Genomic DNA, 15,810 nt, shown 5'->3' with positions numbered 1-15,810 from the left:
CTCAGATAGTCTTCCAGGTGAAAAATGGAAGGAGTAGCACTAACAGTTCTACCTGGTCTTTTGCCAGCACGTGGGGGTAAGAAGGATTCCTTTCAAACCAAGGATCCAAAAAATTTGGCTGGTCTCAGTGGTCAACTAAAAATGTGTGGTCACCCACACCATACCTGTCCCTCACAGGGTCTTGTCCCTGACCTCACACTGCACCTGCAAACTACAGCATAATGTTGAGGACAATCGCCTGCTTCTCGCTCCAAGCTTGGAACGATGGAAGATTTTGAACAACATGGAAACAAGCGGCTGCCCACTTACCCTCCAAATTGGAATTCTGAGTGCCCAGCAAATTCAGTGCCAAAATAAATTCCAAGCTTCTGCAAAATCTTGGGACGGGGAGAGGGGTTGGAATCTTCTCTCCTTCCCCCACCTCCCGATTGTGCACCCCAAAGGTTGAGAAGAACTTTGGAGAAGCCACTGTCCGTCAAAGTAAATACACCCATCTCCCCTTTTCTTTTTTGCCTGCTTGCTAAACATTAGGCAATCAGTTTCTCTCATCTTCATCCTGTTTGGTGATTATTTATTTATTTATTATTAAATTATTTGAAGGACCACCAGCACCTATACAAACTCGCCTGGGCCTGCTTGCAACATCCATCAAGGGACAGAGTATTTTCAGTAGAGGCCTATATTTTTGGAACTCTCTTCCAAAAGAAGTATATATGCCTTATCTTTGTTAATTTTTAAACAGACCTTTAAAATCATTTGTTTAAATCTATAGTCCATTAAAACTGTTGTGAATTGGGTTTTAAATGCTACTGTTTTTTCAGTTTTTGTAACTGAATCATTTTTTCGGTATTTTTAAAATGGCTTTTTTTTATCTTTTGTAAACTACCAGGACAGGACTTTGCCCTGAAAAAGACAGCAAACATACTTTAAATAAAATAATTAAAATCCCTCAGTCTGCAATATGACAATAATGCTGACATGCCTTGCACAATAAGTAGAGCTTACTGAGGTTATAAGTAAAATACTTTCAGCTCTGAACTGACATGTGTGAAGTATTATTGCTATAATAGAAATGCTATATAACGTTAACTAGTTTGTGAGCTAAGTGTTCTTCTGCAAACGCTACATCACAAGTTTGTCAAAGTATTGTCTCCCAAAACATTTTCTTCTTTCATCTTCAACATGTAAGAAGTTACTGAAAATTATAGCACTGATATAGAAATTTCAATGAGACATTACACTCAGAATAACTAGCCCAACTCACAGTCACGAATTGCCAAAGAAACATTATGTACAGGAGGAAACCACAAGTACACAAGAATCCAAGAACCACTGAAACAAGGAACTTTCCCCACTTCCCATGTATGCTTTAAAATACTACAAGTAAATACTAATACAGAATTACATTACCTAGGCTGAGAATTCTCCTCATACATTCTCTCTTTTCCTTCTTTAAAGAGGCTGATAGTCTGTTTTGTCTTTTTCATCAGGTTTTCCATGAACACCCTGAAGTATTCATTCTCCCCCAGAGTCTCCATCTTCCCCTCATAGCGTGACAGGATGGTCCGCAGATGCTGGTAAGTGTCAGGAAGCAGGTCTAGAATGTAGGGTGGGCTGTTCTTTAGTGCCAACTTGGGATTCTGACACAAACGCACAACCTATGAAAAGTTAAAGAGCAAACATAATTAAATATAAGATTCTATCTTAACTAGACATGGCATCTTCTGAAATGCAAGGAACAGATTAACGATCCAGGTAACAACATGGCTAACAGAATTTCCAGAAACTCGGGATCTGCTATGAGTGCTAGAACCTACAAGGCTGCACCATTTTTACTCAAAAATTCTAAAGCTACAGAAAGTTCAATTCAGACTAAACCTGAAACTTCAGACAAGTAGTATTTCTTAAGCAACCTACCTGCTGAATGCAAACTTCTCCTAATCCAAAAACATTATTTCAGCTGCAATAAAAAACATTACTGAAACTACTCAAGTAAGTTCCACAACCAGTTTTAAATTATTTTTTAAAAAGCAATGAGCATAAAAAGTAGCCATACATGGTGAACACAAAAGACAGATCTTGCTTTCAGAAGGATGCTGGCAAGATCTCATTGTCGGCCACCCATCTCTAGTATATTACATAAAATCAACAGCAGCATCCTACCAGTGTTAAGTACTTCACTGTTTAGTGGACCTTCTGAGTCAGGGAAAATTTTGATGTGTGGGCACTTTCAGACAAGGGCTCTCCCCACATGCCCTACTGAAGAAACAAGTCACATAGAGAACTGCACCATATGTTTTTCTGAGCATCTGAATTGGCTACAACCCAACAGCTGATAATGAGTCAGTTCATACAATCAAACAGCCCACTGTGGGTTGTGCGGTGGGCAGGCGGCCATTTTCAAGTCCCGGCCACAGCTTGTTGTGTCGTCGGAACCCAGGGACTGTGAGTTATGTGAGGGTTAAACAACCCTCGCACAACACAACTACAGAAAATGAGTTAACCTTTGCACAGGTTAACTCCAAGTTCCCAGGTTCGGATGACACAACAAACTACGGCTGGGGTTTGATTGAATATTCAAAACCTGCCCGGCACACACCACAGCCCGCCATGGCTTAAATAAGCCATGGTGGCCCTTTTTTGATAGTGCAAACCGGGACAATAACTTTATTACATATTGAACCTTGGCTATATAATATTGGCTAGAGAGTATAATGAAAGTGTCTTTCTGAAATTGTGACAAATTTGAAAAGAGAAAGAACCATATGATACTTCTGTTCACTATGGGACTTACTCAATCTAGTAAGAGTTTAATTATTGCACACTATTGTGTAAAAGCTTCATGGCTGATACAAAACACACGCAAACATGTCCGTAAAGGAGCAAGAGAAACTACCATGAACTATGTCAGATATTGCAAAGCTTGTGAGATTTGCCTGTAACTGCAGATAGCACTTGGCACCCAAACAGGCAGTGGGTCTGTAAGAAATAGCCGATCAATTATTCGTATCAAATACAGTTCTAGAAGGCTAGTAAATTGTGTGTATTACCTGGACAAAGTTGATCCACATCTAAAACATTACATTACTTTGTTCAGATACTGCAATTTGCATTTTTGGGTCTCTGTACAGTATTAAAAGAAGTACTCCCCAACGTTCGCATTTTCCACGACTAAAGGATTTATTATGCATTGGAATAACTAGCCAGAAGATTTTGCCTAGAAGTAGCTGATTCAGTAATTCAAGCGATCTGCCCAATGCCATCAGCAGTGAACAGTACATAATTTCCTCTCTGGGATTGTTGGTTTTTTACAAGAACAGCAGTCAGTATAGTGAACAAGACTTGCACATTTAAATATGAATGATTTCTAACCAGACTCTAACTACAGGCTCAGCCAAATTTTAATGTGTGTGGTCTCCTACTTATCATTTGTTTCCAACCAGGAAAACCTACATCACATTAGCTACCTTCACACCCTGAACGTGTAGTTCATGGTAATATTTTCTTTTTTCTTATTAAACATATGAACATTACGGCCAGGACCCAAGTAACTACACAAGCTCATGTAGTTAACTACACAAGGTCCATATATAACTACACAATAACTACACAAGGTCCATGTGATCAATGGAACTTTGGACCTCTTGAAAAGCACCCCAACACACATGCATAATGTTGTATGACAAAGTGCTCTTGAAATCCAGAGGAATCACCACATTTTGTGATATAGCATGGAGGTCTACTGTTCAAAGTTACCGAATCCACTAGGACAACTCTGGGGGCACTAGCCAACATGTGGACAGGTATAAAGAGAGAATATAAACATACACAATGCATCCCAAAGTAATTATAGATTATACGCCAACATGAAGACACAACTATGTCTTCTTGATGTATCCGACTTCAAAAACACGAAAAACAAGTTCTAGGTTTCTAACATGTACTACAAAAAGCACCGTGCTGTCTCTTTTTACAGATCAACGTTGTAATTTTAATACCTCAAAACAAACATGACTTACCGAAACTGGCATTATTCAGGAAACCTAAAGCACAAAAAACAAATTTCCCTAGGAAATGGCACAGGCCGATAGCTTAGCCATAAATCCGGCTGAGTAATAAGACCTAGAAGCCATTACACATTTTTGTTAAAAACGCCAACGTCATATTCTCGTGGCCTCCAGAAATCAGAGTGCCCCCCTGTAAATAGTTAGCGGACCAGAAAAGTAGGAAAACATTCATTTTTATTACCGAGGGGAAAAGTAAAACAAGTATGTTTAATTAGTCAAATTACCACCTTCAAGAAGTATGGACTAAAATCCAACTATTTCTTTTAAACCAGCAAAATAGTAAATACAAATCAAACCCCACAGACTAATGTCAATGGCTGTGCTCGTACATGATGCTAAACCACGGTTTAGTGTTATGAGAACACACCTCAGTGAACCTTGAGCTTATGTGCTCCCTATCCTTTTTCCTCCTCTAGCCTAGCTGAGAGATCAGAAGCTTTTGCTTCCATTTAGATTAACCACAGTTTAGTATGTCACCCATACCTTAAACTCTGGCTAATCTCAACTACTGTTAGTAAACAAGCCAGCTTCATAAACTATGGTTTAAGTTGGCGTGTTTCCACTAACCATAGCTAAGTTTAACCATTATTTATTTGGTTCAGATAACATGGGAAGCCATGGTCAATCTAAAACGGAACTGAAAGCTTCCACTCTCCTCCTCACAGTTGTACCGAAGGAGAGGGAAGCACATGAGCCTTGCAGCTCCTTCTTCTAATACTAAGCTATGGTTTAGCATTACATCGAATTCAGCCCACCATAGCTAACTTGATCCTCCAGTAAAGAAACAAAAATATTTGTCTTTTATTTAGCTCCCTTCATGTGCACTTGCAGACCACCACCACTGCCAAAAATAATGTTCACAGCTTAGGGAAATCAGCAGCATACCAGCAAATCATCACACACTGCAATCATTCTCCCTCTTTGGCTCTTTAGCAGACTACTGCTAAAGAACAAGCGACTTCAAAAGGCACCACACAGTTTGCATGAAGTGTGAACATATTTAATGCAGTAATTATAATGTAGATAAGTATTATGCGACTATGTCAACATTTTCATCATGATTATTTGTTGTATTAAAAAAGCCTTCTACTTTCCCATCCCAAAATATCCAAGGCAAGGCTTTAATCATTCAGGATAAAGTTACAGGAAGGTAAGGTAACAAAACTTAATTTGGTGGGATAATGTTGGCATCCCTGTGTTTAAGATGGAAACACTGTAGGGAAAAATTAGACACAAAAAAGATTCTCAAAATCTTTGCTAGCTTGAAAACATACTGATATCTAGCCTTTTACATTTAAAAAAAGAAGCAAAGACAACCCACATTTAAGGAAACTGAATAGTAAAAGGGAAACAGCAAAACTAATTTTGGGTCAGACATACAAAGCAGAAAATAGTCAAGATGGAAAAGTGCTTTCTGCTTGTTTTTTCTCCAATTCGTTTTTACTTGACCATAGAGAATAATTAAGTTCTACATTTAGTACTTAATAAGACACAGTTACCAAATCAAGTAAAGGAGCTTGTTTACAAACCATAATTCAAAGTAGGTAATCTACCTTTAAATTAAACAACTATTTCAGCCTACTACAGCAAAAATACAAGAACTTTTACAACTACAAGGTTTATCTGGAAATGAGCCTTTTTAGGCTCATGCCATCATATACATAAAGTGGACTGAAACTATTAATCTTCTTGAACAGGCTTATCAATCTAGCATATCTCAGCTCTCATACCTAACTTACCTATAGCATTTTCAGTCCAATTCTATTCATCTGATGTAGGTTATTAGCTATGACTGGTCATACAACAATGAATTGGATAGTATCTAAGGAGCTGTAACAGTCTATCTTTTTCTAGTTACTAGCTAGTTCCCCAACACCTGTTACATTTTTGAACACTCCATATGACGAGGAACAGGGAATCTCAGGGTGGGTTCACATGATGGCTTATTTTCCCTCCCCGCACATGCTGGTCGCAAGCCGCCTACTTAGAGTAATTACCCTTGCTGGGTGCAGGCTGATGTCACATCTGGGAAGGGTGGGTGGCTGGGGTAGTTTACAAGCCACCTTGAAACCCATGGCTTGTTCTAGGGTTTCAGGGTGGTTTGTAAACCACCCCAGCCAGCCACCCTCAGGAGGTTCAGATGACAACCTGCACCTGGCGAGGGCAATTATGCTAATTAGGCGGCTTGTGACTAGTATGCTAGTATAAGCCACTGTGCTTATTTTCCCTCCATGATCATGCGAACCCAACCTTATAGTTTCCTCTTCAATAAAAAGGCACCAATCATTATGCTTTGCCAGAATAAGCATACCACTTTGCCACCTCCCTGCTAGCACCTCTCAGTCTCCAATGAACTAAGCTACCTGACTGTGACCTTCAGAGATATTTAAAATGCCAGCATAAAAGACTGCTGCACACCATACTGTTCAAGCTCAGAGATCATTCTTCCAGCTTAGCTTGTTATGTGGTGTCTCTAAGTCTTCCATCCCAACCAGTTACAAAACCTCCCAGACTTTCTACACCTAGTTCCTCAAATCACACGTGTTGGACTTCTGCTTTATTCTTCTGTAATTAATATTTCAACTCCTAATTATCAACTGCACTATTAAGTTAAAATATGTCACCTCCAGCCAAAGTACTGAAAAATGTATTGTCAGATTACATGTTATAATTTGAAAAGCCTGCTTTAATTGCTGCAGGTAACAGGAGAAAACTACTAGCATGATAAAGCCAAGGAAAACAATTCTTCTTACATTAGCTTAGAAAATATATAGGGTGGCTACAGGCAGAATTAAGATAATGGCTTTTTTTTTCCTTTTTTTTTTTTACTATGGCAGGCAAAGTGCGTTTACCAACACAGAGCTTTACAGGTATGATAGAACCTCCATGTGGAGCCCGCCCCATGTCAGCACTATGGGGGGGGGGGGCTTACATTACTTTTTAGGACAAGGTGGCTGAGGATTTTATTTATTTTCTTCCTTTAACACTTAAAAAAAAGCCTCCTTGGCTGCTCCTCGCAGCAGGGGACAAGCACAGCTCTTCCCAGCACAGCTATGTGTGTATGAGTGATCGACTTACCTCTGGGAAAACATACGTTCCCCTAAATCAGGACCATGGCGAATTGGAAGGGGGGATTTAAGCTTTCTCCCTCCTGTTTTCATGCAAAAACCCTCCCATGGGGGGTGTAAAAAAACAAAAAAATCTCACCTTTCTCTCTTTAATACCTCCCCCCCCCAATGGAATGGGATTTCAACAATTCAACATGGGTTCTCAGGGTGGCATGCCAAGTTCAGACAACATGACAAGCCACTCTGAAACAAACAAGGGTGACAACCCACTGTGGGTTGTCGTATCCTGTGAACCAGGTCACTGTGTGCTACACCAGTACAGGTGAGAACATCTTGGCAGTGTACACATGATGCCTGTTAATCTTTAAATTGGATCCTGGATGTAACAATCAATTTAAGGGCTCAATCCTATGCATGTTTAGACAGAAAAGAAGTCCTACAACAGCCACCTCATATATATCAGCATTATTTGCTCAGATCCCTAATGTTATTTCAGGACTGGAACATGAAGATACTTTATTCAAAAATATAGAAATCCAATGATATATCCATGCGCATTTTCCAAAGCCAACGGTAAAATCCTGAATTATTACAAAGAATACCATACAATACAAAAAGTGTTACAGGACTTATACCCCAACCCTGAAATACCTACTTGAAAATGTCAAGAATGCTTTGTTCCTAGTCTAACGTATGTGGTTCACACTGCAGCCTTGGGACATTTTTTAAAAACACAATTTAACAAGATTGTCAGTTCCAATGAGCCGGTGGAACTGGCCTATCAATTGTAAAAGAGCTTGAACATGAATTATGGCCAAATTCCCCACCCCCCCACCCCAAAGTAGTCCTAAGTGTAACTAGAGCAAAACAAAGGCAGAAAACTAAGTTAAGAACACCAAACTTTACTGCAGGTTTAGAGCTAAGCAGATCCAAAGAAAGAGGATATGGGCCTGCATAAGTCTTCAACATTCCTCAAGCTCAAAAGCCCTTCTATGAAAGCAAAAAAGACAACAGAGCATAGCTTCAATGGCCTCAGCAATCTAAGCAAACACAAAAGGTAGGAAAGAGTAACACAACAGCAGGGGAAATGACTAGAGTGTGCGGAGTTATAAGTTGGCACACAAACCCATTGCTAATATACATAAGCAAGGGAACTCCTAGCATCCTCTTAGCACCTTGTTGCTCAATAGGGTCCAACCCCAGCCTCCATGGTCCGACCCCAGCCTCTCATGGCTTTTCAGAAGGAATCTTAGGAATCATTCCTACCGTTACAGAACTACATTTCCCAGGCTTCCCTGAAGACACAACAGCTGAACTGGATCAAAACCAGATTAAAGTTTATTTATGGTATAAACAAGGCCTTCATCTTTCAGTTCCCCAGCTCCTAGGGAAAAAAAATCAAAAGGGGATCCTAGAACCCACAAAAATGTGTTTCTTTAGCACATTAAATGTTTAAATGTCTACCCATTGTACTTGTGGATATAATCATGAAACTTGCCAGTAGTATGCCATATTTGGGGTTAACAACAACATCTCTTGGTCATCTCAGCTTGATGGAAAAACTCAGCTAGCAAAAGGGAATTGTCAATCTGCCAGTCACACTTCCCATTTTTATTAAACAATGCAAAGCAGCTGTGGTGGCAATCATGCTGTTGAACAAATTCCGCTTCTCTAGGCTAGGTAAGCAAACATGGTGCACATGAAGATGCCCATCAGAAATGTTTATTTATATATGCATGAAAGTAGATGCAGAGGTCCACATCCAACATTTCTCCACATCTGTGCTGCACAACTACTTTTAATAGCTACCACTATTCCTATTCTCCACTAGATCACAGTGCTCATGAGGAATGAAGTCAGTCAGCTTACATTCATTAAAGCGCACTATTTAAAGTGTTCAAGCAACACATTACAAGACCAGCTGGTTCTATTCTCCCCCCCCCCCCATTTCATCGGAAGGCAGAATTCCAGCATCAGGCATTTACTGCTCAAAATCTGCTGGCATTCCAGGTCAGTTAACTCCCATCTGAATATGGGATTTTAATACTCAGGAAAATCAATCAACAGCTGATAGTGTTGCCTGACCTCTGTAAACAGGAAAACTTCCTTAAACCTCAACTGCAACCTTTGCAGGTCAACTTTGTGTCTTTACACTGGGCACGGAGCTTGATCTTTGGAGGTGGTGGGGCAATCCTGCAACACTGGGAAGTGCAACTCTTCCCTTCCCACAAGCAGCAGAGTCTTCAAAAACGCCTGCAAAGCCCAAATGAATACAGCTGCAGTCCAAGGCACAATTGCACTGAACTCCATAAGGCTTACTTACTAGGAAGCATGCATAGATCCGGCTGCATATCAGATAAATTATGTACAACACAGGATTAGAAACCATCAAGTTACTTGAAAGCGATTGCAATTGGTTCCTGTTTATAGTCATCTCACCACAACCATAGGGTTGCAAACTCATTTCAAAACTGTAGCTGATGTCCTCCAACAATCCTAAGATGCAATATGTGATGTTGATCACTACTGACACACCTGCTTGAGTGTTTTCTAGTTGCCTTCTTGATCTCTTCCACCTTTAGCATTCTATGTACTGCCTACTTCCTTTGCTAGACCCAAAGAAAAATATTAACCACGCAATCCTATATATGCATACTCAAAAGTAAGTCCCACTGAATTCAATGAAGCTTACTCCCAGGGAGATGGATATAGGACTTCAGCCTAACTGAACAAAACAAGGCTACATACAGCTGGAAAGAGAGAAAGATGTGGCAAGCAAAAGCTTCAAGTACTATGGTGGTACATGCATAGCAATGCAGATTATTTTCCTGGAGAAACAGGTACATAATGACACATCCCAAAATACTTTACAAAGACATTTCAAACACCACTGTTTCAACCTATCTCACCAATACACAGCACTGAAAAGTATCTAGTTATAAATTCATTTATAGCTCAATCCCATGCAAGCTTGATCTTTCCACTAACTTTTATACTCAAATCAGCAGTGAAAGAAATCTTTTATTTTGTTCAGGCATATTTGATACCATATCATAAGTACATAAGGAGAGCCCTACTAGATCAGACAAAAGGCCTATCTAGTCCAGCATCCTGTTTCCCAAGGTGGGCAACAAGACACCTTCAGGAAATCCAAAAGCAGGACATGAGGGCAATATCCCTCTCCTGCTATTGTTCTCAAATAACTGGTATTCAGAGGCATGCTGCTGCTGATCTTGGAAGTAGCAAATAGCCATCATGACCAATAGTCATTGATAGCCTTATCCTTCATGAATTTCCCTCATTAGTATTATTATTAACACTTATAAAGCACCATGAAATGTTTAAGTGCTCATACTTAGGGTGCAATTCTATGCATTAAGGGTACAGTCCTATGCATGTTTAGGCAGAAAACTGCCCTACAACTCCCAGCGTTCCTCAGCAAGCATGGGTAGCTGGGGAATGCTGGGAGTTGTAGGACTTTTTTCCTGTCTAAACGTGCATAGGATTGCACCCTAAGACAGTCTCTGCCTGCAGGGTTACATCTAATAGGCATGATACAAAAGAAAAGGGGAAAGCAAGCAAATTCAGGAACTTGGAGCAGCAGAGTGATCTTTCTGACAGTGAGGAGGAAGCAGTTAGCCGCTCCTTCTCTGGCTGATGGATGGGCAGACTACTCTTTATCATGCCATGATGTTCAACCTGGGAGGCAGGGGGTGCAGCCTCCTACTGGCCCTTAGTCCCATGGCCAATGGCAGAGGCCAGAGTGTGTCTAATCCCATTTTAAACCCATCTAAGCTAGTGGTCATGATCACCACACCTTGTGGCAGTGAATTCCATAGTTTAACTATGCACAGTATGAAGTAGCACTTCCTTTTCTCTGTCCTGAATCTCCCACCAATCAGTTACACTGGATGACCCTCGGTTCTAGTATGAGAGAGGGAGAAACAGTAATCTTTCAATTTTCCACACTCTATGCATAATTTTATACATCATGTCCCCCCTTATCCTTACTTGCCTTAGGGCACAATCCCAACAAGATAGGCAACTACCTCTGACCTCGGAGGCGACCACCTATCCAAAGCAAGGCAGGAGAGGCATGGGGGGATCATCCCCCCCACGCCTGTCCTGCCTTGCTATTTTTTGTAGACCGCTGTTTTCGGCCGTCTAGTGGGGGGGGCAACCAGGAGAGGAAGCTGCCGCTCTCCCCGCCCAGGAATGCCCCCCAGCCCTGCTGGTTTTCAGTTGCTCCATGCTTCTCTTGCAAGTGTGGAGGTCAGGGCTTCATGCAGCGAGAGGGGCAGTCAGTTTTCCGGGAACTGACCTTGGAGCGCAGGCTCCGAGGTCGGTTTCCAGAAATGAGCATATCCTATGGCCCATTAGACAGTCATAAGCTTGCTCTCTTATCCTCTAAGAAGGAGCTAGTGGTTCTGTGCCACTTATCTCCAACTATTTGAGTGCTTGAGGCTGTGTGGCATGCTAACCTGTGAGCAAGCCCTCTATTTCAATGACCTTTTAAAATGAAAGCAGCTTCATCTTTATCAGCCATCTAAATCTCTCAAGCTGGGTTATCACATTCACCTATTTAAAAAGATTATTAAATACTTGACATTACTTTTAATCTATATTTCCATTTACCAGTATTTAATGATACACTTGTCAAATTATCAGGTCATCCACCCCAGAATCCCAAGACTGGCAGTAGCAATTACCTGACAATTCAAGAGCATAACACACCCAAATGAATCCATTTATTATACTGGAAGGCTCAAGAAATTAGAGATTGGTCGAAATCCTGCAAAACCCAGAGCATCCCTCAACACTCAGTTTCCCTTAGTTTAACACAAATGCATGTTTGCAAAGTAGGATTATGAAAGCTTTCAAGACTGCAAAGCTGTCATTTATGATTCCTCACTGCCCTGAGCCATGATATCATTGCAAACATATTCCAGCCTATCATAGTTTGTGCTTCAGAGCACTCTTAAACTTGCCTTCACAATGGCTGAAAGGAGACCCACAAGCAAAGCAGCAAGTCTACCGTTCCAGAACACACTAAGAAAGTATATAGGCAGGTCCTCTTCCTTCTATAATTCCAACTCTGAACAGTCTTCTGAAGTCTCCCACTATTTTATTCCCTTCAGTAACCAATAAGGTCAACAGCCATGGTTACAGTTCAGTAAATCATGAAGTCTGAGCATCCTTCTGTGAAGCCAATCATCTTCTTCCTCACCCTACTAAATCCATCATTCAAAAACCCTAAGCCCAACAACCCCCTGTGTCATCAATCCTCTATCTTGGGCATCAATCCAAGTCCTCTCTCAACCACTTCCCCCTATTTTAACTTGCAATCTTAAACCACATCCCCAACAGCTTCTCATCACCCCAATCTCTAGATCAGGGGTGGGGAACGTTTTTCAGCCTGAGGGTAGAAGTCAATTTTGGATTCCAGTGGTAGGCAGGGCCAAAAATACTCCCCCCCCCCCCCGCCAAATGCTAGCATTTTGTAGCTTAAAGCCTTTAGTTCCAGTAATTAAGATTTAGGAGAGGCATTTCAGCCTTTTAGAATGGGGAAAAACTGCACAAAACCCATCAAACAATCAGTAGCCGGAGGAAATGAGTGTGGCCATCTGGGGAACCCCAGAGGGCCAGATTGGGACTGAAGAGGGCCAGATTTGATCCCTAGGCCTGAGGTCCCCCAACCCTGCTCTAAAGGTCCCTCAACTTAGTTCCTGGGGCCCTTACAATCCCATGTACCTCACAAGTCCCTCTCCACGGATAAGGCCATACCCACCCCAATCCACTCGGCTTCAGTTCTTTTTCTCTCCCCTCCATGTCTTGTGCATGGCCTTACTGCTTTTGTTTCCACTTCTCCCATTTTACTTTTGCTTCTCTCTCACCTCCTTCTTATTCCTCACCTCCCCCCACCCTGTCTAAATTAAGATTGTAAACTCCTCAAGGAAGGGATCCATTTGTTGCTTACATCACTCTCCAAACTTCAGGGAGTCTAAAGGGCCAACGTACACAGCTGATACGATATGCACAATTGCTTTATGTCACCTCAAACCTTTTGCGATGAGGAAATTAGAAAGCTTCACTTCTAACACCAATACTAAAAGCTCCTGCTTACCCACCAGTCCCCCTTACCCTATGACCCCATCCATCCCACCACTCTTCTTCTAGCCTATCCCTTTCTACCACCTGTCCCAGACACTCCTGCCCCTGAGCTCCTTACTGTCAGAGGTCTACCTGCATGTCCAAGCACACTCAGCCTTACCCTGCATACCCTTCCTTCCCCCTTCACACTGACAGCAACAGGACACACTGTACAAATTCTTTATTCTGGAGTTAGATTTATAATAACCATCATCATCACACCCGTTATTTATAAAATACCTAATATGCATAAGGCGCCGTACAAAAGAACTGAAAGTCACAAAACCCTGCCATAAGTTCATAATCTAAAAGTATCAGGGACTTGTTAGTTTTGTACAGTGCCTAGAAGGTATCACACGTTTTTACAAAAGTGATGGTGACAACGATAACTGAAACAGTAATTGTCCCTGAACTTTATTGAACTGTATTGCATTTGTTTTGATGTTGGACTTGCATTCATTTTCCAGTATTTTGCACACACAGAAAGAAAAGGAAAAGGGGAAGTGGGGGGAGAAGCATTCTGGCGATTGTTAGCATGTATTCACAGAGGACGTCGTTAAGGCTGCAACCCTAAGCACGCTGACTAACAGCGCTCCCCAACCCGGTGCCCTCCAGATGTGTCGGACTACTGGCTGGGGCATGCTGGGAGTTGTAGTGCAACACATCTGGCGGGCACCAGGTTGGGGAAGGCTACCCTGGGGAGCATGCCCCAATCCAACACGGTGCTACCCTTACACGGCTAGCGCTGCGTCGGAAGTAAACCCATCTCGGAACCCGATGGTATGTGGAGATGATGAGGAGCCGCCGCCACTGCTCCCCCCGCGCTTCCCGCGACCCCTCCCGACCAGGTCTACCACCCCCGGCCCGGCCGGCCTCGCTCCACCTCCCAGCCGCCCGTTCCCGGGGGTCGCCCAGCCCCCCTCCCCCTCGCTAGCCAGGCCCTCCCCCGCCTCGCCTCGCCTCGCCTCCCACCTTGTCCATGAGCTTCCAGCATTTCTCGACCATCTTCTTGTCCACGGCGCCGGGCTGGTGGGGGCCGAGGTGGTGGTGGTGGGGCTGGAAGGCGTCCTTCATGAGCCCGATCAGGCCGCCGGGGCCCTTCTTCAGCGGGGCCGCCATGGGGGCGGGCGCCCACGCCGGGGGTCGTCTGCGGGGGAGAGGGCGGGCGGCTAAGGCGCGTCCCTCCCGCCGGGCCGCGGCTTCCCGGCTTCGCCGCCGACCGAGGACGAGGAGGAGGAGGAGGAAGGCGGCTCCACGAGCGCCGGGGACGCGCCCGACTGACGAAGAAAAGGGAAGCGGGGGGGCGGAGGGTGGGGAGAGAGGCGGGCAGGAAGCGGGCAGCAGCGTGCGCTCGTGCGCGAGCGAGGCCGCCCGTGACAGGGGCGCGAGCCTCCCCCGATGGAGCGCTCTGATTGGGTGGGTGGGTGGCTCGGGCGCGCGCGCGAGAGAGAGACTGAGAGAGGGCGAGAAGCGGAGGAAGAAAGCCGCCCGCCGCGCAACCCTCCTCCTGAGGGAAGGCGCATTTTGATTGGCTGCTCGCGTCAACAGCGCCCTTTCCTCCCCCTTCCCCCACTCCCGGAGGGAAGGCGGGATCTGATTTGCCAGGCGCTTCAACAGCCGTCCCTGAGGTGAGGCACGTTCTGATTGGTCAGCACCGAAGGAAGGGGGCGGGGCCGCCGAGGTCTCGCGGAGGAGGAGGAGGAGGGGGGGGGGCGCGCGCGCGACCGAACCAGAGGCTTTAAAAGGCGCCGGTACGCCCGGCCTCGGTCGGTCGGTCGGTCGGCTCAATCCTCGCGCGCGTCCGCGTTGCGTTCTCTCTCCTTTGGGGAGGGGCGCGCGTTCCCGTTCCTTTGACAGTCAGCGCTGGAGGCGTGAGGGGGAGAAAACCGGGTCCCGCGCACCCAGCAAGAAAAGGCCACGCCCAACCGGCGTCTTATTAGCATAGCCGCGCCCAACCGGCGTCTTATTAGCATAGCCGCGCCTTGCTTGGGTTTGGCTTTTTAAGAAAGTGCGTTGTTTGTTGTGCCGGCTATTGCGCATGCTCTCCGCTGGAGCGAGCCCAGGCATGCGCAGTTTTGAGGAATGGCAACCAGAGTGGCCATGATACGTTCGGGCAGGTCGGTCCGGGTTCCAAAAAAGAAACTTCAGAATGGGGCAAAGTGTAGAGGGAAAATCGAAGATATGGGGAAGGCACTTGATTAAGCTGGGGAGTTCTGCGGGTAGGGCTTTTTTGGTGGTGGAGATACGTATGGCTTGATCACTGCTGGCTTTTTCTTTTAACCTCGTAAGACATATTCTAGTCTGCATTTGTTGCTTAAAAATAATCTGATGCTGCTATGTGTGTTTAGTTGTAATTTGTATGCTCCTCTTTCTGTAACATTGTAAGCAGCCTGTGAGGTCAGTGTGCCTGAAAGGCAGGTTAAGCACCTTTTAAATAAATAAATTGATGTTCTGTATGAAATATGTGAATTCTGTACTGATGAGGAATGAAGCTCGTTTTTTAAAGGACTGCTGGCGAACCTGAG

At 43.9% G+C, this 15,810-nt stretch overlaps 1 protein-coding gene across 1 annotated transcript in view; it reads right to left on the bottom strand.

Annotated features, from left to right (window-relative positions):
• Positions 1-14,497, bottom strand: part of CBL (Cbl proto-oncogene) — a 54,476-nt gene extending 39,979 nt beyond the window's left edge. Inside the window, exons 1-2 of the mRNA XM_084803562.1 lie at positions 14,258-14,497; positions 1,411-1,658 (exon numbers count right to left, since the gene is read on the bottom strand). Of these exons, the coding sequence (XP_084659688.1) occupies positions 1,411-1,658; positions 14,258-14,404 (395 nt within the window). The 5' untranslated portion in view covers positions 14,405-14,497. The remainder of the gene's footprint in view (positions 1-1,410; positions 1,659-14,257) is intronic.
• Between the last annotated feature and the right edge of the window lie 1,313 nt (positions 14,498-15,810).

Source organism: Heloderma suspectum, chromosome 6 (assembly GCF_057233095.1).
Source record: "Heloderma suspectum isolate Gila_16-S chromosome 6, 16-S_ref, whole genome shotgun sequence".
Classification (NCBI taxonomy): domain Eukaryota; kingdom Metazoa; phylum Chordata; class Lepidosauria; order Squamata; family Helodermatidae; genus Heloderma; species Heloderma suspectum.
Note: the sequence above shows the minus strand (reverse complement) of the source record. Positions and strands in the feature narration are given on the sequence as shown.